Source organism: Lates calcarifer, unplaced genomic scaffold (genome assembly GCF_001640805.2).
Source record: "Lates calcarifer isolate ASB-BC8 unplaced genomic scaffold, TLL_Latcal_v3 _unitig_82_quiver_2894, whole genome shotgun sequence".
Classification (NCBI taxonomy): domain Eukaryota; kingdom Metazoa; phylum Chordata; class Actinopteri; family Centropomidae; genus Lates; species Lates calcarifer.
In genome coordinates, this window is record NW_026118024.1 from 1 (window position 1) to 22,194 (window position 22,194).

At 39.3% G+C, this 22,194-nt stretch overlaps 1 protein-coding gene and 1 pseudogene across 1 annotated transcript; both read left to right on the forward strand.

Annotated features, from left to right (window-relative positions):
- The first annotated feature begins 2,962 nt into the window (after nucleotides 1-2,962).
- Nucleotides 2,963-18,376, forward strand: LOC108880075 (myotubularin-related protein 14). The gene is made up of 13 exons (XM_018671503.1): nucleotides 2,963-3,155; nucleotides 4,425-4,495; nucleotides 6,924-6,998; nucleotides 7,339-7,405; nucleotides 7,933-8,018; nucleotides 8,207-8,283; nucleotides 9,343-9,379; nucleotides 10,543-10,613; nucleotides 10,771-10,829; nucleotides 11,629-11,761; nucleotides 12,571-12,747; nucleotides 13,268-13,474; nucleotides 14,842-18,376. The coding sequence occupies exons 1-13, from the start codon at nucleotides 2,978-2,980 to the stop codon at nucleotides 15,020-15,022; spliced, it is 1,419 nt and encodes a 472-aa protein (XP_018527019.1). The 5' UTR covers nucleotides 2,963-2,977; the 3' UTR covers nucleotides 15,023-18,376.
- Nucleotides 18,377-20,152: 1,776 nt separating this feature from the next.
- On the forward strand, nucleotides 20,153-22,160 carry LOC108880074 (uncharacterized; annotated as a pseudogene).
- Nucleotides 22,161-22,194: the final 34 nt, after the last annotated feature.

Here is a 22,194-nt window from a genome sequence, read left to right on the forward strand (position 1 = left end):
GTATGAAATATGGTGTTCCACCAAAGTGGAAAAATCCCGCTTAGCATGACAAGGACTGAAGCCAGGCTTACAGACAGTCATAGCTCTATCAATCCATTTATTCCTTCAGCTCTCAGTATTGATGACTTCATGATAAAGATCAAATTTAATCATGAGAGACAAAGTTTTCCTCCTGCCCTCAACTGGCACGGATTTATCCTCGAACACAGGATCCATAGAACAGCTGTAAACCTGATATACTGTGGCAGTCAACGTTCGGACACACCTTCTCATTCAATGGTTTTTCTTATTTTTATTACTTTCTACATTGGAGATTAATATTATTTTCTACTATTTTAGATTATTCAAAGTAGCCACCTTTTGCTTTGATGATAACTTTGCACACTCATTTCTCAGTCAGATTCATGAGGTAGTCACCTGGAATAGTTTTCCAACAGTCTTGAAGGTGTTCCCAGAGGTGCTGAGCATTTGTTGGCTGCTTTGCTTTCACTCTGCAGTCCAACTCATCCCCAGCCATCTCAATTTGGTTTAGGTCGGGTGATTGTGGAGGCCAGGTCATCTGATGCCACTCCATCACTCTCCTTCTTGGTCAGATAGCCCTTACATAGCCTGGAGGTGTGTTTGGGGTCTTTGTCCTGTTGAAAAACAAGTGATGGGACAAACCAGATGGGATGGCATGTTGCTGCAGAAGCTGGTAGCCACACTGGTTAATTGTGCCTTGAATTTTGAATCAATCGCCGACAGTGTCACCAGCAAAGCACACCCACACTATCAAACTTCCTCCTCTATGGTTCATGATGGGAACCACACACATAGAAACCCTCCACTCACCTTATGTGTGTCTCACAAAGACATGGCATATGGAACCACAAATCTCAAATTTGGACTCATCAGAGCAAAATACAGATTTCCACTGGTCTAATGTCCATCCCTTGTGTTTCTTCTTTGCCCAAGCAATTCTCTTATACTTCTTCTGCCTCAGTAGTGGCTTCTTTGCAGCAATTTGACCATCAAGGCCTGATTCACGCAGTCTCCTCGGAACAGTTGATGTTTTGATATGTCTGCTACTTGATCTCTGTCAAGCATTTATGTGCGCTTTAATTGGAGGTGCTTTAAATTGCAGTTTCTGAGTCTGTTAACTCTAATGAACTTATCCCTTGCAGGAGAGATAACTCTTGGTCTTCCTTTCCTGGGGCAGTTCTCATGAGAGGCAGTTTCATCATAGCATTTATAGCTTAGTTATCACTTACTAGTAGATATAGTCTATCTGTCTTTATTAACATGTTATGAACCACAGTCCTTTAAAGTAACTGTAATTAAAACTCTCCTTAAAAGATCTGGTCTTGAGCCAGCCTTCTATAGACCCCATATCTCTCTGTTCCTTTCTCTCTAAGATTCTTTAAAAAAAAAAAAAAGCCAGTTTCCAATTAGCTGTTTGACTTTCTAACAGAACAATAGATTATACAAGGATTTTCAGTCAGGATTTAGAGTGACTCACAGCACAGAGACCGCACTGGTGAAAGTTACAAATGACCCCTCTAATTGCATCAGACAAAGATTTAAGCAGGCTTAAAGGTACTGTGTGGAAGGATGCTCTCGCTTGCACTCTGTAAGTAGTAGGGCATAGACTGCAGTTCACTAACACTAACAAGGGTTTTCAGATTTCTCCATATAGAACCTTTAAGTCCTGTTTATAAGACAGAATTCAGTTAGTAAACATTAACAATGAATAATCCATGTAAGCAAAGTTAGACACAAGGTTCTGTGCTTGGACCAGTTATGTTCACCTTATACAGAATATGGTTCTTTCAGTCAATGTTATTAGGAATTAGGAAAAAAATTCCATTGTCATGCAGATGAAACTAATCAGCTAGGTTCAAACATACTTTAAGGACCTGGATGACCAGCAATTCCTGCTATTAAATTCAGACAAAATTGGAGTTATTGTACTTGGGCCCCAAACACCTCAGAAATGCATTAATCTCAAAAACATGCTGAAAATTAGTCAATGCTTTTGTTACTTCTTGGCTGGATTATTGCAATTCCTTATTATTAGAATGTCTCCAAAGACTCTCTAGTTGATCCAAAATGCTGCAGCACGATTACTGACAGGGACTAGGAAAAGAGATCATATTTCTCCCATGTTAGCTTTTCTGCACGGCTCCTAGTAAAATCCAAAATAGAATTTATAATCCTTATCTAGAAATCCCTTAATGCTCAGGCACCAACATATCTTAAAGAGCTCATAGTGTCCTACTATCTCACTAGAACACTGTACTCCCAAATTCATACTTTCTTGTGGTTTCAGAGTCTTCAGCTGTTTGGCTTCTTTCAGTTTGGGTTTGGGAGACACCCTCTCCACATTGAAGACTAGTCTTACAACTTTCCTCTTTGAAAAAGCTTATAGTTAGCGCTGGCTCAGACTTACCTTAATCCATCCCCTAGTTATGCTTCTACAGGCGTAGACTTCCAGGGGACTTCCCATGCTGTGTCATGTTTAGAGGAAACCAGTGGTGATGCATGTTGGTGACAATGTCATCCTGGTGTGAATAGGACAAAGAACAGGGTTTGAGAGCATCTGCAGAGAGAAATGGCAGAAAATCCTTAAATCAGTGTGTGCTAAGCTTGTTGTGTCACACCCAGGAAGACTCAAAGCTGTAATTGCTGCTGTAGGTGCTTCAACTAAGGGTCTGAGGTTTTCCTTTAAATAATTTTTTTCTAAAAAAAAAAAAAAAAATTAATACATTTCTAGGATTCTAAAATAATGTCTCCGATTTGTCATTACTAGTGCAGTGCCAGTCAGCTCCGTTTTACTTCTAATTTTGAGTTATAACAATTGAGATTCACAAAATGTTTAATAAAGCCCCAATGCCATTGAAACATAGCTGCAACTCATTGCACTGCAGTGTCTTTTTGCATATATGCCAAAATATATACTATACTGATATATGTGTCTTAGGCAGTTTTGGCCAATGAAATGGCCATGTATTGTGTAAATGTGTTATGTATTAAAATACCACATACCTGTGAAAGCTCACAATTTATCTCCTCTTGTTTTTTGGTGTCTTTCTGTCTGTTCAGTGTGACATCCTCTGAAAAGGCGGACAAGGCCCAACGCTACGCAGACTTCACTTTGCTTTCTGTGCCTTATCCAGGTAAACAAGCACAATTGACTTAACTCTACTAGAGCTAGACAGATAAATTGCTCCGGGTGGATGCCATTTATCTGCAGCATATTGCATATCGGTGTATTTATTTGCTGATAAATAACAAGAAACTACAGTACAGCACTGCCAAATATTTGAAATAATTTTGAAACACTGTCTCCATTACATAGAGACCACTGACAAGTAAATTTTTAGACTGTAAAATTTCTCACTATTTTTTTACTTTATCTTTGTCATAGTAGCATAAAAATACAAATAAATCCTCATCATAAAACATCTCAACTGTTTTTATCATTATCAGATGATTTAATATCTATACTGGTACTGGCCTCGAACATTCAGTATCAGGAAGAGAGTACAATCTAAATTAAAGCTGCAAGCAGTGTTGAACCGGCCCTTGTACCCCACGCCCGTCAGGGGACTGGCAGCCATGGGGTCATAGCAATTCATGTAATTGCATGACCATTGGACACAGAACGAATGAGGTCACATACGGGGCCCTCTAGTGTCTTTGCACCTTCGGTACTCGGGCCATAATAATAACCTCTACAAAAACAATAGGTTCCTCACAACTTCACAATGGTCCCAGGCAACTTTGTTGCTCAGGCCCTAATAATAATAAACACTACAATTCTACAAATACAACACTACAAATGATAAACAGAGTGATTACAATAGCATCCTGGCACCTAAGTTGCTTGGGCCCTAACAAGCTTGTAGGAAGAGAATTGTACTGTGCAGTGATTTTGGCATAGTGACATTGCAGATACATGACACCTCTGGGACTCAGGAAATCTGTAAAATCTGGTGCTATTTTTTTTAACAATAATAATAATAATAATGATAGCAACAATAAGAATAACTTGTTATTGACAAATTTCATGGAAGCCCATTACAAAAACATTAGTGGCTATGATTATTTGGTATCAAAGATGTCAAAAACAATAAAAAAAATAAATAATTAAAAAATACCTTGTTCATTACCACCTAGAAGAAAATTGTTGAAATTATAATTTAAAAATAGAATTTAAATAATTTTTTAACAACATAAAACAGGATTAGAAAAAAATAATAAAACAGTTTTTCCACCTAATAAAGTATGTTAATATTCTCCATAAAAGCTTGCAAAAAAAAGTTCTACAGAGATGCTCTCAGAGTTCTTAAACACTTCTTATCGTTGTTTGTCATTTGGAAGAATGAATTTGGAGTTTAATGTTAGATCATATGATAACAAATAATTTTCTTGTCTTTATTTAGGGTGTGAATTTTTTAAGGACTACAAAGACAGAGACTACACAGCCGAAGGTCTGGTGTTCAATTGGAATCAGGTACAGAGTGTATTCAGTCTGTGATTTTATGGGAGTATGGATGCAAATGTTGCAGTTTCCTTAATTGTTAATCTACAGTTTGTATTAGTCACTTTAACAATAAATAGTCAGTTATCACCAATAATTTATGAGATACAGAGGGCTTCCATGTTTAATTGGAGAACAGAGATCAGTCGAAATCGAATAAACATGAAACAGATTACTGCAATCTCCCCACAACTGGTTTCATAAAACGTACTTCTACAGGATAGAGTTGACATGTGTGTTGTTCTCTGTAGCTAACATTACTACAGCTGCTGGAAACAGCTGAGCTCAGCTGGGACACATCCCGGGGATACACAAATACTGTCATGCAATTTTATCATGAAAGCCACACTTGATCCAGTCCAGTTTGGCATTAGCATTAACTTCAGATAGCTAGCTAACTGGACAGCATGCTGCAGTGTTGATCACCACAGTCACTACAGTGAGCATATAAAGCCACCCTGCGAGTATTCAGACCGCTTCAATTTTTTCATATTTTGTCAAATAATTTTCTCTACTTAACAAATGTATAAAAAAGGTAAAGACGCCTATAACAGGACACCATACATTTCTGTCTGAATTTAAGTTACTCTGGACCCGTCACACAATTCCTTTTTGTCGTTATTTTAATGGCTCAACTTTCTCAACTTATATATTCATTTCAGTGTTATTGCATTATTAGTGTTGGACAGGAAACGTTATTGAATTGTAGCGTACAGCACTGAATTTGTCACTGTACATGTCTTCCACATAAAGTTGATCGCGGTTCTCTTTTCCTAATTCCTTGTCAGCTGTCCTTTGCATCTTCCCTTGACCTCATGACGTTGTCCATCGAGGTCAAGGAAAAGTGGTTAGGAAAAAAGATTATTGAGACTATTGGACCACAGCCCAGGACTCTTTCAATAGCTGGCCACCTGTCCAAACTGAGCAATTTTTGGCCTCAATTTTAAAGTCCCTGTAAAGCAGTAATCCTAATGCATTCTGGGTTAGTCTCACCATAGAGAAATGTGCTATTAACCACTCAGCTAAATTTAAATGGTTAAAAAAAATAAATATATATAATGTTAGGTTTCAAAATTATGTTAAAATAAATGGCTCTCTCTGCTCTGAGACGCTGGGGGTGTGTCCGTTGCAGGCACTGAAACCACGCCCACTCTAACTCTGCAGCACAGTGACCGTTATCACCCTGTTAGCATCATGCTAGCACCCATGTTAGCAACACGACCCATAAAACAGATACTAGCAGCCTTGGAGTTGTGCAGATATTCATGTTTGAATCACCAGGGAATATACACATTAAACACACACAAGGTTGGTTCGACCTCATCCAAAAGTGACAGTGGATTACCGATAGATTCCTGTTGTCACCAATGAAACCTTGAAAAACTAACCGGAGTGAAAAGGTCACTTAATCCACCACCCCCTCCACCAGGACGACAATATAGCTAACTAGCAAAACTTGCAAAAGCTTAAAGTTGAGCAGAAGGAGCGCTGATGCTAATGCAGCACTGCTCTTTATAATCGTTACAGTCTTAGGGGCGGGGTTATGCTGAGTGGTGGGTCCAGTACGTGATCGAGCCACCATTTCAGACCCCTCCCATAAAATCCTGAGAATTAAACTGATGGAGAATGGTCTAACTCCACAATGAAGTAACACATAGTTGAGAGACTTAACACATGTTTTCAGGAAATATTTTGACACCTGACATTTAGACACAAATCTCTTAATTTGCTTTACACAGACTTTAAGTTTCGTGTTTGGGGGAAACCAGACATCAGGCTTAGAATTGGTCGTCCTTCTGCAAGTTTCTCCAGTCTCCAGGAACTCAGCCAGGGTGACCACTGGATTCTTGGGTCACCTCTTTTACCAAGGCTCTTCTCCCCTAGTTGCTCAGTTTGGCCCATCAAGGTGTAGAAACATCTCAAAGATGATCCAGAGAAACCAAAGTTAAATTTCAAGTATAATAACAATGGGTCTGAATACTTAATTAAATTTGAAATTTGAAATTAAATTTTTTTAATGAATTAAAATTCAGTTTTGGCTTTGACATGGGGTCATGAGAGTTTAGATTGATGAGGAATTTTTTTTAAATTTTATTTTGGCATATAGCTACAACATTACACAATGTGAAAAAAGGGAAGGGGTCTGAATACTCCCTGCACTGAATGCACTGTATGTCTCACTTGGATGGCAAGGATGCGTTTCTCTTTCATTTGTGCCAGCACACGTTTACCTTCATCTTGTTAAACTGTGAGAGGTGCCACCCAGTGGTGCAGCTGGGTCCTACAGTATCAAATTGTTTAAATTACCCCAAGTAATTGGTAATTGATTAATCATTAACCTCTGTATAAGGCAGCTTGGTTCTGTTGAATTAAACATATGTCACTTTGTCTCCTTTGACAGGACTATGTGGATGCTCCTTTGACAATCCCTGTGTGCTTTACTCATAACTTGAATATTGACTGGACTCAATACCAGGTTAGCTCCTTTCTTCTCTTCTCCTCTGCTACATACTTTGAACTTCTTTTATTAGTGCTCAGTGCACAGTCTGCTACTATGTTTTTGTCTGTAGTATTTGTGCACAGACACAACCTGCACAGTGCTTTGGTCAAAATTCATAACCACATGCATTGCATACATACAGGAATAGTTATAGTGTATCTATTGATTCATGCTGCTAAGTCTAACACTGTTCGAATCGAAACATTCCACATATGCAAGGCTTCAGTGACCACTGGGTTCACTTCACTTTTTAATGCTGTCATTTCTCAGCTGTACTAACAGCGCATTAACTCATATATTTGTGTGTGTTGATCAGTCATGGGACCTGGTGGAGCAGACCCAGAACTACCTGAAGCTGCTGCTTCACATCATCAACAATGATGGTAGGTGGTGGTTATGTTTGTGGTAGGATCCCAGCCCTTTAGTTGACCTGTTTAGTGTATGTATAGTCTGTGCACTCACAATGATTTTGGGCTTGAGCAGATGGCAAAATTAATATCATACATTTATGTCATCAACTGAGAGAATCCATGGACCCATGCCTTGTTCAACAGTCTAGACTAGTGGGAGTGATGTAAGGGTATGGGGAATATTTTGTTGGCATAGTCATTGCTAAAATGGCAGAATCAAGCTCTGAAATTATGTGATACTGTCATGTCAACATGGAGCAGCATTGCAAAAGTTATGAGGGCAAATGGAGGCCCGACCCATTAGGGCCTAATAATGGGTATAACCCAAATTACATAGTACAAGAACAGGCATTCAGGGTGCAGAGTGGGAGGAATTAGGTGCCACTGTTACAAGTGGGTATACCTTCAAAATGAAGCTGTTATTTTAAGGTAAAATTGTTGCAGTGTTGCTTTTAAAGTGTTGCTGTTAGTGTCTAAGATGATTTTTTGTGTTGTTTCAGATGAGAGTGGCCTCCTGGTGCACTGCATATCAGGCTGGGACAGGACACCTCTGTTTGTGTCCCTCCTCAGGCTTTCCCTGTGGGCAGTAAGTTCTTACTTCCTCCTCTCCTTTTGCTTTTTTTTTTTTGATCACCTTTATTCTCTCCAGGTGGTCTCACCTTGTGGCACCCAATCACCAGCTGCATGACATACTGTGGATGATGGTCTGTGTGATGTTTTTTAAACATGGGATGTTTGAGATGTTTGACTTACTTCTGTCATGTTGTGTAACAGGATGGCGCAGTGCACGCCAGCCTGGAGCCAGCCGAGATCCTTTATCTGACCATCAGTTATGACTGGTTCCTCTTTGGGTAAGAATAATCATTAACATCATCAATATCATAATTTCATGACTTCACTGTGAGCCAGAACTCACAGGGTGTGAGCTTGCATAAATATTTTAGAGATGCATTTGCAGTCTCTTGGTGCCATCTCATGTTAGATGCACTGTTTGCATGTGATTAATATTTGAAAAGTGACTGGCTATAACGAGGCACTGGCAGCAGCAGGAGAGGAAGGCCAGGACAACATGAGATGAGAGAAGTAATAAGATTGTGGCTTTGCTCTGAGTTTCTCCTTTCATAATTACTAGCGCGGTCTCTCCAGTTCACTGCTGGGCTTGACTTATGCATTGAATGGCTGAGTTAAAGAGCCAGTTAGTCCTGATTACAAAAAAACCCACTTGTCATGTAATGGTATACATAATCATATCTATCCAGATATTTTGGATTTTATGTCCAAGAGACCATTTTATGAAAATTCTGCTGTCCCAAGACAATTGCAGAATTTGTTAATACTCCTCAATAATGTGAACAAGACTGGATAGAAATCTAATATAAGGTTGGACCGTGCATCGGTGTGCTAAATTGTGGTGAGTTTATTACAGGGATATTCTGTTCAGGATGTGATAAATTTGCAATGACCTGCACTATTTGCACAAATTCATTTTGAAAGAGCAACAGCAAAAGGGGAAACTCTATTCAGCCAACCAATGGTGTAACTTCATTATTCAGAGTCAGTCAGTGACAGTCATGTTACAGGTCTGGCCCTGCTGTTGAAATCCAGCCATTTCTACTGCTGGGGCAATGGCTTGTTTAACCTGGCTACTGTACTGTCAGCTATTTCAGTGAGCAGTTTTTTAAAATTCAGTTTGGATCTCTATCAAAATTTAAATTTTTACAATATGTGTACTTAATGCGTTCAAAATGAATATTAAAAATGTATATTAATCCCAGTTGTAGCATTTGATTCAAAGTTTTTGTAACTTTTGTCTTTGCATGAACAACATGGCACTTTGTAGAGTATTTTCTTGACATAAATAAGTGGTAGCTGTAATGTAATGCAGTACATATTTCTGCATGTATTTCCAGTCACATGCTGCCAGATCGACTCTCCAAAGGGGAGGAGGTAAGTTCATCTCCAACTGAAGATTATTTTTTCTATAATGCTGATAATATAGCTTCTATTCAATAATAGGCAACTGACAGGAACATAGTGTTATGTGTGTCGAGTCATAATCAATGTGATAAAGCAGCTGAAAATATAATACCTTTTGGACTGTTTGTTGAAAGGCATTTGTAGCTGCAATGAGTTTTTGAAATGAAGGCAGCAGAAATGAGACACTGATTTATTTTGAAAGGCTATAATGAAAAGATCTTGACAATTGCACCTGATAAATCACATGAAATAGATGGGCAAAAACTATTAGGTCTCTCAGCTTGAAAATTTGAACTAAATAAGGTCACAATTGTGTCTGAATACATAAATGTGTCAAAAGAAGTGATGGTTATCATTTGTAAACATTGTAAGTCACAAACCGGTTTTACAAGAAATTGTAGCTTCACCTTCAAGTTTTTGTTTTAAGAGAGGCAAGATTGATATTGGTTGGATGTTTGACCAAGACTTTTCTATTATTCCTTATGTGTAAGATTATTGTAAATCAGGCCTGATAAAGCCTGTGGAAAAATACATTTTGCAATTGTGAATACATATATAGTATATAATATAGATTTGTTTGTCTCTTTTGTTCCTGTGTTCATCATGTTCTGTTGGGATATTTTCAGCAAAAGTCAAGTCTAACTGAGTCTAACATCAGCTGATCATAGCTTTTTACAGATACTGTATATCAGTCTTGGCATACATGTAGTCCCATTTGCAACAAGGAAGCTCAGTACAGAAATCACAAATAACATGCCACTTGTAGTTTATCAACTACAGAGTATGTACACATTTATTTTTAATCTGTAGCATGTCCTGGCCATACATTTCTTGAGTACAGTCCTTAAAACAAATATAGGGTGGTTCTTTAAAGATAATTGTGTAATGTATAATTAAAACCCATTATGTCTTTGTCTTAAGTAGGGGTAATAGCCCCAGAGTATTCTTAGTAAAACAGAATAAAATGTGGTCACAAGACATGTTGCATTAGAGACATGTAATCTAATTTTGTCTAAGGTGGCAGTAACAGGCAGCTGTAGTGTGTTTCTCTCTTCACCTGCCTTCACTACCGAGTGATATTTAAAGAATGATGCTATGTTTCCTTTTCTGATCAGAAATTGTTCTTCCCACAGATTTTCTTTTTTTGCTTCAATTTTTTGAAGCACATTGTCTCAGAGAAGTTCTCTGCTATTAAGAAACAGAGGTGTGTTCCTCAATTTATGTTATTATGTCTGTTTCCTTTCTTTCTTTCTTTCTTTCTTTCACCAGTTTCCATTTTCAAATTTCAACTTTGTGAATCCAGTATTTTTTCTCTTTTGATCTATTAGATGTTATTTCATCAAATTTTCTATTTCTTTCAGAAGGAAGAACTCCCACTTCAAAGACAGTGATTTCACTGTCGAGGACCTCTGCCAGTTAAGTAAGTCAGTGTGTCTTATACATGCCTCCCTCCACACATGCCTGTATGGTGTACCTCTGACAGACCTTTGATGGATGTAGCTGATTTAATACTCATACAGTTTATTCAATTTGTTAATGCCATGTGTATGTTACAAACAAAAAAAAATATTACAATTTAATGTATGAATAGAACAAAGTGGAATGGATAAAGAAAAAAAAATAACTTTCCTAAAGTTTGTTTCAGTCAGAAAAACTAATTTAATGTCCACGTCCACAGTCTGTGCTCATCCCATGGCAAGAAGAAACCATGAATTATGAGTTATGTTTATTAATTTTTTTTTTTGGTGACATACTTGTGACACACACTTGGGAGCTCCTGTCTCTGAGTGCTGTGAGTTTACAGTGTTAGGGCAGAGACCAGGCATTGACACTTATTTAATCTGATTTAATCTATTTAGACAATTGCATGGATCAAAAACATCTTGTGTCACAAATCCTATTTCTTTAGGTTTTTAACCTTTAGTAGAGTCTTAAGCATAGCCATTAGTATGCTACTCTGTCACACTTAATCAGTTTCACAGGTATAAATAGCTTCCTATGAATTCTGTTTATGCTGTGAAGACTGAGGACCATTCAGTATTCATGACCTGAGTGCATCATTGCCTGAAAATAAGTTTTATTGTGAGAGCCATTTAAAAATATATATACATCTGCATAAAACAGGGTAACCTCAATGCAGATTGAGTACAGTGTTACTCAGTTCAGCAGTTAAACCTGGAACCTGAGCTAACAGGACTCGGCTGTCTGATTGGATACAGAGTCAAGGGATCGTGGCAGTGTGACCAGTTTGAGCAGCGAGTTCTCCCTTATTACTGAGGAGGTGGGCCCAACCTACAGTCTCACTAATGATACTGTGGACCTGTTCTCCAGCCAACCCCAGGCCTCCACCTGGTCAGTATGACAGACACATACATACACAAAATTCAGAGATTAATATATGTTTGAGGAAAGTTGATGGTAATTGTTTAATCATTGGTATTTTGTCAGTATATTTACATTTTTATCAACAACAACCTGGATAACTACATGTATGTCAGGGTTCAAACTGAAATACACAACAGGCTGCATTGGTGGAGCCATGTTGTTTCATGAAGAAATGCAAACCAGATACACTGTTTTGAGTAAAAGATCTAGCACAATGGTACATGATAGATAAAGTCATAGCTGTTCCTTTTCATAATAATGAAAACAATGCTAACCATGTTGAAAGTTATCATCAAAGTCCCTATCCAGTACACTGATAATTTAACAAAGTCACCGGCTACAACAGCTTCAACTTTAAGTTAACTTAATGTCTTAAGTTTATTCCTTGATTTATTTTTGTTTTCATGTAACTTAACCCATTTTTACATCAAAACTCATACTATGAAGTTGAACTAACTACTTAACTTTGGGCCTGAGTTGACATTGCTTACAATTTTCAAGTATTTGAGTGGCTAACTCAGTGTTTTGCTGGATGTCAGCTCTTTGAAACTGGGTCGGGTTCAGCTTTTTTGCTGGACCACCCTGTATTTTTCTTTCCCCTCTGTGTCTGCACCCCTGGTGTGTCTGCACAGTGGCTATTTTAGTGATGTGATCATCCAAGTCAGTCAAAAAGAATTTCAGTCAGTATAGTCATCCATTTTTCTTTTCTTATATTACAGCAGCAGTCATTTGATAATCACAAATTCTGGTGATGATGTGATCTCCTTTCTCCTCAGGAAAAGAGGCACCACCTCCTCCCCTCAGATGGTTGTTTGGAATAAGCAGAACCCTATGGACGAGCACCTCTCCCATCCCCTTAATGAGGCCAGGTCTTCCAGCTCCTCCTCTTCCAACCAATCAGAACACGCTGTTACACGCACTGGCAGCAGCCCATTGGCTGTCCCCGGGAGAAGGTGATTGAGCTGATGTAACTTCATCAGGCAGTCCAAGTTTGCGTGACATCATTTTTATATACACACTCTTGTGTTGTGTAAATTTTGAATGATCACCAGAGGTGCACTGCTTTAACTCTGGAGATTCTTCATTTTATTCATAAGCAGGTCTAAACAGTGGCTCACATACGTACTGAGAGAATATCCTCCTCTGCTGTTCAGTACTGGCACTGAGTATGAAAATGCAATTATTATAATACAATTATTTTGCCATATTCACATTATATACATGCAGTATATACATTACAGCTGCCTATAACAATCACCTACAGCAAGCTAGAACTAATGTAGAAAGTATCTGTAGTGAGCTCTACTAGTACTGATTACCTTCTTAAAGCAAAAAGTAAGAAATATTATCCTAGTTAGGAAGGCTGCCGAAAAGTAGCCCACCCACCTCAAGAGGATCCCGCAACTGAGATAATGATAATGACGGATTCTTTTTCTTTCTTTTTCTTCCTTCCTTCCTTCCTTAATTCTTCAGGTTGGCAGCAGAGTACAGTCGATCAGGTTCCTCCCTCTCTACAGAGTATGGGAGTTGGCAGATAGTTTCTGGTTGTGGTAGTATCCATGACCATGCACCCTTCCCCCTACCCGTGGCCTCAGCCTCCTCCACCTCTTCTGCTGTTGCTGCTGCCTATGATTCGCACCTGCCCTTCAGTTTTAAGGATGATGGGCCAAGTGGACGAATGTAAGTAACACTGTAAAACAGTGGACAGGTGTCTGAGCTCTAGATGTCAGTTGTGAAACTAGTCATAGCAATGTTTTCCAAGCTTTTTGAAATTAATTTGCACAACTGTTTGTGCTTATTTGGGATAGCCATTTTTGAGATGAAATGTTGGTTTGGCAACATATAGCGAGACACGAAAGTTAAGGGGGTTTCTCACCTTTAAACTGGCAGTATAGGTAGTCACAGAGCCAAATTAATGTCTATGTAAAAGGTAGAGTCAGCATGGCGGAACAAACACCGACCCACACTGACGCTGCTGTGTTACACATCTTGCCTCTTGACTCCACAATACATGCCATATAAACCACACACCGAGGCAGCATTACAACGGCTTTGTGATTTCTGTTTTAAAGGGGCTACTGATACCGATGCTGAGTATCTCATTGATACTTTCCTTTGTTTTTATATATATTGTTCAGTTGTCTGATAACAGAAACAAACAGGAGGAGGAAAGGAAAGGAAGGAAGGAGGAAGGAAAACCCAACATTAAGTGTCTTAGCAAGGTGTTGGGCCACAGCTTCAGTGCACCTTGACATTGATTCTACAAGTCTCTATTACTCTACTGGAAGGATGGAATATCATTCTCCTAAAAGATATTCCCTCATCTGGTATTTTGACAATGGTGGTGGATGGTGCTATCTAACATGTTGTGTACTGTGTTCAACTGGTTTGAGATCTGGTGACTGTGAAAGCCATAGTATGTGATTCACATAATTTTAATACCCATCAAACCGCTCGGTGACCATTCAAGCGCTATGATGAGATGGCATACTGGAAAAGACCACTCCCTGACATAGGAAAGAAATGATCACTCAGAACAACTTTGTGTTGTTCCGTCTAAGGGGACAAGTGGACCCAAACCATGCCAGCCAATGCTCCTCACAGCATAACAAAGCCACCAGATTACCTCAGTGTAGGTGTCAAGCATTCAGGCCTGTACCATTCTCTTGGTGTAAACCGCACATGCACTCGCCCATTTATTGAGAATACGGTGAGGGGTGACTTATTACTTTTTTCCACATCTCTGTAGACTAGTGCCTGTGGTGTGCTGTGAAAAAGAGTGAAGCAGAGAGTTAATGTTGATGACGACTGTGTAAGCTCTGTGGTGTTTAATTCTGGAATACACTGGGGTCAATCCAAACTGCCTCTGCCTGCATCGCTCTGTTCTTCTTTTCTGATTTCTCAGACTGACTTCATCTTTTTTTCTCTGTTTCTTCATATTATTTTACAGCACTTTTAAATCAGAATTTTGGTCCCTAGATTTTCTTTTCTGTCTTCTCATCTTGCATCCTCTTGTTTCTTCTCCCTCCTTTCTCTCTACTCTCCAGGTGTCCCTTACCCTCTGAGCGTCAGGTCCGTCTGGAGGCAGTGCGGGAAGTCTTCCTGGCAGCCTACAGCTCCACTGTGGGCCTTAAGTCTTCAGCGCCCAGCCCCTCTGGCGCTATCTCTGGGCTTCTGGAACAGTTTGCCCGTGGGGTCGGCCTTCGAGGCACCAATGCCATTATTTGAGCCCTCTCAATGTGACCTTGGACCCTCCCTCTGCTTCCATCCATCCACAGTTGATTCAACATGGACTAAGTACAAGTGCCAAATATCTCTGTTCATTTCAGGGATGAAGCATTCTTTTTTTTTGTTGTTGTTGTTGCTGAATTTTATGAACTTTTAATCTTTCATGTTGAGTTGATCTGTCACGTTTGGGAAGGGAAATGTTTTCAGCCACTGTATCAAAAAGGGATAGTTAGAGGTCTTTCTAGCTGCTTACATGTAAATGGCTGAGAGTATGGGGTCTGTACCTGTCACTGGCAGAATATAAAGAATTCTTCCTTCCTCTGTTGTTTCTTTATCTGTTCACACATTTTTTTTGAATCTCTAACAAGTCCTTGCAGTGACCGTTCCTGCCCCTCTTGTTTTGTGCTGCTATTCCCCAGTGATCCAAGCACAGGATTCTTTAGTTTCGGTGGTTGCTGATGGTGAGATATACACAGCACTTAATGTGTTCCGAAATGGCACCAAGCCTCTTTTAGTTTGTAAATTTGGCACAGTCAATTAAAATTTGATTATTTAATCACATTTAGAGCTTACAGCTTTGCGTATGAGGCAGGCGAGACACAAGTTCGATTTTTTTTTTAGAATTCAGTCAATCGTTAATATAGTATTCAAACACCAAATGAACACTGCAAGAGTTGTTGCTCACTCTATTACTTCTAATTATAACTCCTGTCCATGAAGAGATTCTTTTGTAGTGTGACTACACTGACGGAAGTTAGCTTTGGAAAGTTGTAAAATTTATCTGACAGTGTACAAGTTGTGCTACAAAGTTCTCTCTTCACAGCTAGTGCAGATTGGAGGAATGATTTCAGTAACTGACCAGCAACTCATGAAACCTACACTGTAGCTTGATGTACACCTCCCTAGAAATGTAACGACATGTCACAGCAACGCAGACCGCGACAGTCGTGATTGGTCTGCTTTGTCGGCTCACCTGTGTCTCTCAGTGGCCATACAAGCACAGAAGACTAACTGCCTAAATCAGTTGGATATTCTTGTCCCCTGCCTACAGCAACTTATAGTACATGTGGAATGTGAGTAAAATAGTCCTGAAAAAAATCTGATCCTATCTTTTAACTAGACATCTTCCAAGTTTTGTGATTTCTAACTTTAGTTTTGATTGTCAAACGTGTACAGGGAAAACTGATCCAAATAGCCTAATTTCTGAAAATCATAACCAAGGAAGTGAAGTACTGAACATATCCAAGCTATCTTTTCACCTTGCCAGTTTATTATCTCCATATCTACTAATTTCACGTTGCTCTTCAGTAGCACTGACATGGTAGCTTAAGAGGCACTGAACATTGTGGAAGAAAATCAGCAGTGAACAGCAGCAAGGTCCAATTGATTCTTGTCAGTGCTGAGATTTCTGCCCAGCCATTATCACACATGTATGATATCCAAACACCTTGTGTGCCTCCTTTCAGGTCACACTTGGACAGAAATTTCTAACTGGGCAACTCCATGGTACATCCACTTTTTAAAATAATTTTCTTGTCAGAATTCTGTTGATTTTATTTAAAACTATGGTTTTGGTTGTTGCTGTACCTCAGGACTGTTGTGCCTTTGTCTTCAGTAACACTAAATCAGATCTCTTCTTTATCTGGTCCAGTTTCCGGTGTATTTCTGTTTCTTAAATGGTTTAAGAGCTTGGGTTTGCTGCTAATTGTTAATGAATGTTTTGACTGTAGAGATTTAGCAGCACTAGCTTTGCAATTAAGCTTTTTGGGGTTTCCCTTTTATCAGCCTCTTGGTTGCAGGATTAGTAAAGCATTATTGTGCAGTAACATTAAGCCGCTGAGTCTTATGGATGCTCATTATAAAGTTGATGAGGTGGAATTTCAGGAAAATGACACATTTGTCATTCACTCCCCAGAGGACTGAGACAATGAATACATTTTCCTGTCTGCCTTTGAAATTGACAGTAGCTGAAGATTATTATTTTTTAATTTGTGGTATAATTCTACCTGGAATTTTGAGAAATACGTTTTTGTTACTTTCTTTCTGAGCATAAGATGAGAAGATTGACACTAATACTATGTGTGTGCGCTTGGGACAGAGCAAAAGCCAGGCTGTGTTTAGCCTTCAGCATAATGATTTTTTTTAAAAAACTGCTAAGCTTAGCTCATTTTTAAGTTCAAAAATATGCATACCAACACAACAAAAGTTCATTAATTAACATGAATGTAGTTTGTTGAAGCCATACAACAGCAGTGTAAACAGAGCTATTTAAAATTTTAAGGGACAGTCTTTGGTGTAGCTATTTCTTAATTAACTGACATTTATCTGTTAGCCCAATAGTTTTAAACAGTGCCTCTGACTTTTTGTTTAATTATGGTTCAAACAAACGAAACACATATTCAAATCAGCTTTTGAGATGTTGGTAGATGTATTTTTTAACTTTAGACAGAGCCAGGTTAGCTGGTTCCCTTGTATCCAGTGTTTACCATGTCCCGATGCCAACTCAGGACTTAACGTATAGACACAAATGTCAATCTTTGCATCTCACTTTCAGAAAGAAAGCTAATTAGCATATTTCCCAAAATGTAAATTAATATAACTTGTAGAATTTGGTGTTCTGCTAGACTCTATAGGCAAAAGTCTGCTTTCTTAATACCACAAAACACATTTGTTAAAACAGATTTTGATTTATATGACTACATGTATAAGTTCTTCGCATGGACTGTCAAAATGATTTAATTTTGTAGCTCTAAACAAACTTTCAGTAGAACAATCTGTTTTTAGCTTTCTTGCCCTCTTGCCTCAGACTTGCTCAGGACTTCAGATTCATTCAAGGTTTTGTATCATGTTGTTTTTATTTTGGCATAATTTCCACTGTATGTCTCTAGCTGATAAGCAACCAGTCACAAGACATCTGCATAAAAGCCTTGTCATTTTCAAAATGCTGAAAATGACCATCATAAGACAAAATTCTCATCCTGAATTACTTCTACTCCCATAAATTTCCCACTCAGTTTGTACTTTTTACACACTGGATTTGCATGACATGCTCAAAGTTTATCTCACTTGTGAAATATAATGATTTTATTTGTTTTACAAAGGACTTTTTAATTTCAGAATCTCTTTTATTGAAATGCTTTATTGCACACATCCTGAAGTTCTCCGTGTAAATGTTCTAAAATGTTCTAAATGTAAATGTTTTCTTTGTATTGTTGATGCATTTTTAAGCAATTCTACCCTTCTTCTCATCATAAATTGTGCTTAACTGTTGGCAAACTACAAGACATAATGAAAGTTGAACTGAGAGCAGGTGACAAATGTGAATAAAGAACACATTTGTGAATTGCTTATTTATTTCTTGTTTAAATTAATGTGTTTTAGCAGATGATCTCATAAACTTTGTACTTGTGCTTCAGATTTATTCATTATCATCATCCATGGTGAAGTGTGTTAACTATTTACACCACATTTTCCTTAGACACAGAGCTGACATCATACTGAAGTGTTTTCAGTGTCAAACAGCTAGAGTGGGACTCATTTTCAGCCCGAAAGTTTCATGGCTCAGACCATGGTAAGTCATAGTTATCAGATAGTCATAATCATGAGCTAGTTATAGTGAGATGGTAAGTCATAATATTGAGATTAAAAGTCATTTCTCTCCAAGTGCATGGAAAAGTAAAAGCTGCTGGCTTTTACCTACGCAGTCTAATTTCGCTATTCACTTAACTAGCATGCTGTGGTTCCTGTGTTCCTTGTTACTAAGAAGCTAAAATGACATCTGTTTGTAGGTAGTCTAACTAGTTAGTTTGCCACTAATCTTCTGCCACAAATTCCTGTAAACTTTACTCTCTAAGACATTTTAGATTTCTGTCCAGTGAGTTTACTGTGATTTTACTGTTGCTGTTCTAGAAACAATATTTAGTTTTATTTAATATATAACTGAATTCTTCTCATGTCATGAATTTATTCTTTTAGAAAATGACGAATTAAAAAATCAAGTTATTTAGCAATGAAAAAGAACCAGTAACAGTCTGAGCCAGACTGATGGTGGTCTGGATGGATAAAGATAAAATTCTAATGATACCCATCCCTACAGCTGGTTAGAGGCTTCGCCCTGATTTAAGGCTGATGAGCAAATCACTGTTCAAATTACTTCACTATAAGTCTGATTTAACCAGTTATTTTTTGTGATCATTATTTTTTATGGTGCACAGTATGATCAATCTCAAAACTGTGGATTACTTTATTTTCTCCCACAATAAAGGGCAATCTAAATCATTCATGTAGATTTTAATAATACTTTTTACCTTTGAAATAAAACAACACATCATTGTATCTGTAAATTGTCTAATTATTGCCAAAGCATGTATCAGTAATATAGTTTTTTTTTTAAATGAATATGTTGCATTGAATGTCGATTTAAACAAGCTTCTAGCACCGGTGCTAGTAGAGGAAAAAGCTAAGTCTGGAGCCCTGAAGAGGAGTAAGCCCCTCTAAGGGTCTGTCTGTGCACTGCCTTCATGAATGATACAAATATGCAACTGATGGACACAGTAAGAGACACTTAAATCATTTGTTCTGTGTCCAACAATCATGCAATTTCAGAACTATGACTTGCCCCTTTTTGCTGTTAATGGCGATCTTTAATTACAGAACTAATATTCCACAGTGCTTCTGCGGAGGACATTTTGGTATTTTGAAGTACCATGCTGCCACTCAGTGGAGCTAGAATGAAACACATACTGACTGGGACTGGAAATGTAGACTTAAAGAGTTTTGGCTCCCATTGCACTTGCAATTAGTCCATTATTAGCAGAATGATTCTTTCAAATGTAACGATAAAAGTTTAGTGGTAAAAATTAATCCCACGGGGATCTAGTGCAAGAAAATATTCTACGCTTTCATTAAATGATAACGTTTCTGCCTGTGTGTACGTCAGGCAGGCAGACCCACACTTTACACGCAATAGGCAAGCACGATTATTATGGACAAACGTGTTGCTCGCCATGTCGGAAATTACACGTAGCCCTGAAAGCACCACTCGGCCTGCTGTAACTGCATAGTGATTCTGTGGATTATCCCTATCTACTGGGGCGGGCCTTTTCCGTGTTGCTGCTACAGGGATACCAGATGGAAATTCAGGGGCTATCTGAAGCCCAAAACATTCACTCTCAACATGGCGCCCTACATAGAACCACTTCGTCTCCACTTCGTTCGTCTACAGGATCGAGACCTCGTTTTATTTGCGCTGAAATGAAACGGACGGACAACTGCCGATGTCTGAACCACAAAGAGACAACAACAACAACACCAGGCCGAGGACATCGCCGTTTCGCCTACTGGCGGAAAATGGCAGCGGGACAGCTTGTTGCCTATTAGCAAACAGCAACCAACCGATAAAACTAATCTTCCGAAACCGGCTCTTGGACTTAAATAACGTGAACACTGAGAAAGAAAATGAGCTCAGCGCACTACTCGATTGTCCTGAGTCCGTTAAACCTGCGTGGAGATACGGGATTGAAAGTGTGGATACTGTAATGCAAATGGCGCTGCCTCTGTTTGAAGGGGAAGAGGAACCGATACCGCAGCGGCAACTAACGTTACCATTTCCAGGTTTACGGCAGCAGCGTGAGGACGGCGCCTTTAAGCAGACTTCACTTGCCACCCGAAGCGCTGCTGCGCCGGAGAGCTTCTGCGCGGCGAACAGGGCAGATAGAACCACCCAGGAATTATTTGTTGTTTTTAATCTCGTTGAAGAGGATGGCAACGGTGAGGAAAGCAAATACCGAGTGGATGTATCATCTGAGGACCGCGATAAAATAAAAGCTAAAAAGCAAGAGTGCTCTAAAGCAAGTCCCTGTGGCTTCATGGGAGGTTGGAAACAGCAGTAACGTTCTTCTCTGTGAATCTAATGACAACTTGAACTGTCTTGATACCCAGGCCTTGAAAAAACTGAGTACGTTTCCAATCTTCTGAGAGGTAATTCTACCGTGGTAAGTGCTAAACAGACTGGTGTCTGTCACCACACTATCAAAGACGTAGTTTTGACAAACAAATATGGGATAAGATTTGTGGTCAGATTTGTACCGAAAACGACGAGAGTAAACTGGCCAGGGCGCTTTCGCCACAGTCCCGTATTGACGAAAGCAGTGCCTTGGTTTCGGGAACTCTGGCATTTCGGAAGCCATGGACACCTCGGACTTTATTTCAGACTCAACTGGGCTGCAGGGCAGTGTAAACCCAGTCATGGCCTCCATAAGTCCGCCTGCCAGTGAAACCTTTTCCGGAACTATCACGATAAACAATCAAAGCATCATAGTGACCATAGAAAACGGGATACTGACTCTCGCTGCCCCACCAGAGGGACATGTACACAAAGAGGATGACATGGTCAGCTTGAAGGAGCATCTAGGCATGAAAGACCATGAGGATATTGTTCTTCTTAACTATGACAGTGGCACTAAATCCATCGGGAAGATCAGCACTCTTGCAGTATCCAGCACCAGCCAGCAGGAAGAACCCAAACCTGGTTTGTCTGTGAGTGACTCAGAGCTGGCTCTGGTGGATGACTGCTCATTATCAGAGCTTGGAACTTCTCTGGACTCCTGTTCCATTGTCAAGCAGGAAGCAGGGGTACTGTGTGCTGTAACAGAGGCTGATCTGGTCACCCCATCCCCCAAAGCCACTGTGGCAAGCTGTGACAATGAGGACTTCCAGTCTGTGCCACCAATTAAGTCTAAGAAAGAGACTGTGGCCTCTTTTGGATGCCCAGAACCTGGCTGCTCCAGCTCATTTGATACACGTCAGAAACTCAAGGTTCACCTCCTGCACCACGCAGAAGATCCACGTCCCTACCAGTGCACTGTAGAGGGCTGCGGCTGGGCTTTTGCCACTTCTTACAAGCTAAAGCGGCACCTTCAGTCCCATGACAAGCAGCGGCCACATACCTGCAATTTTGAAGGCTGCGGGCGGCGTTTTACTACAGTGTACAACCTTAAGGCTCATGTAAAAGTACATGAACATGACAATTCCTTCATTTGTGAGATATGCAGTGAGAGATTTCGCAGTGCTGCACGACTTGCCAATCACCAGAGGGTCCACTTTGAGCCGCAGAGGCCCCACAAGTGTGAATTTCCAGGTAATAAAATTATTTTTCAATTTCCACCTTTTCT

What these genes read in the sequence shown, in the direction of transcription:
- LOC108880075 (XM_018671503.1), top strand. Translation starts at nt 2,978, where the DNA reads ATGGCCATGTATTGTGTAAATGTGTTATGTATTAAAATACCACATACC. An exon ending in TGGTGTTCAATTGGAATCAG is followed by an intron (nt 4,496 to 6,923) that starts GTACAGAGTGTA and finishes CTCCTTTGACAG; the next exon opens with GACTATGTGGATGCTCCTTT. An exon ending in TCTGCTATTAAGAAACAGAG is followed by an intron (nt 10,614 to 10,770) that starts GTGTGTTCCTCA and finishes TATTTCTTTCAG; the next exon opens with AAGGAAGAACTCCCACTTCA.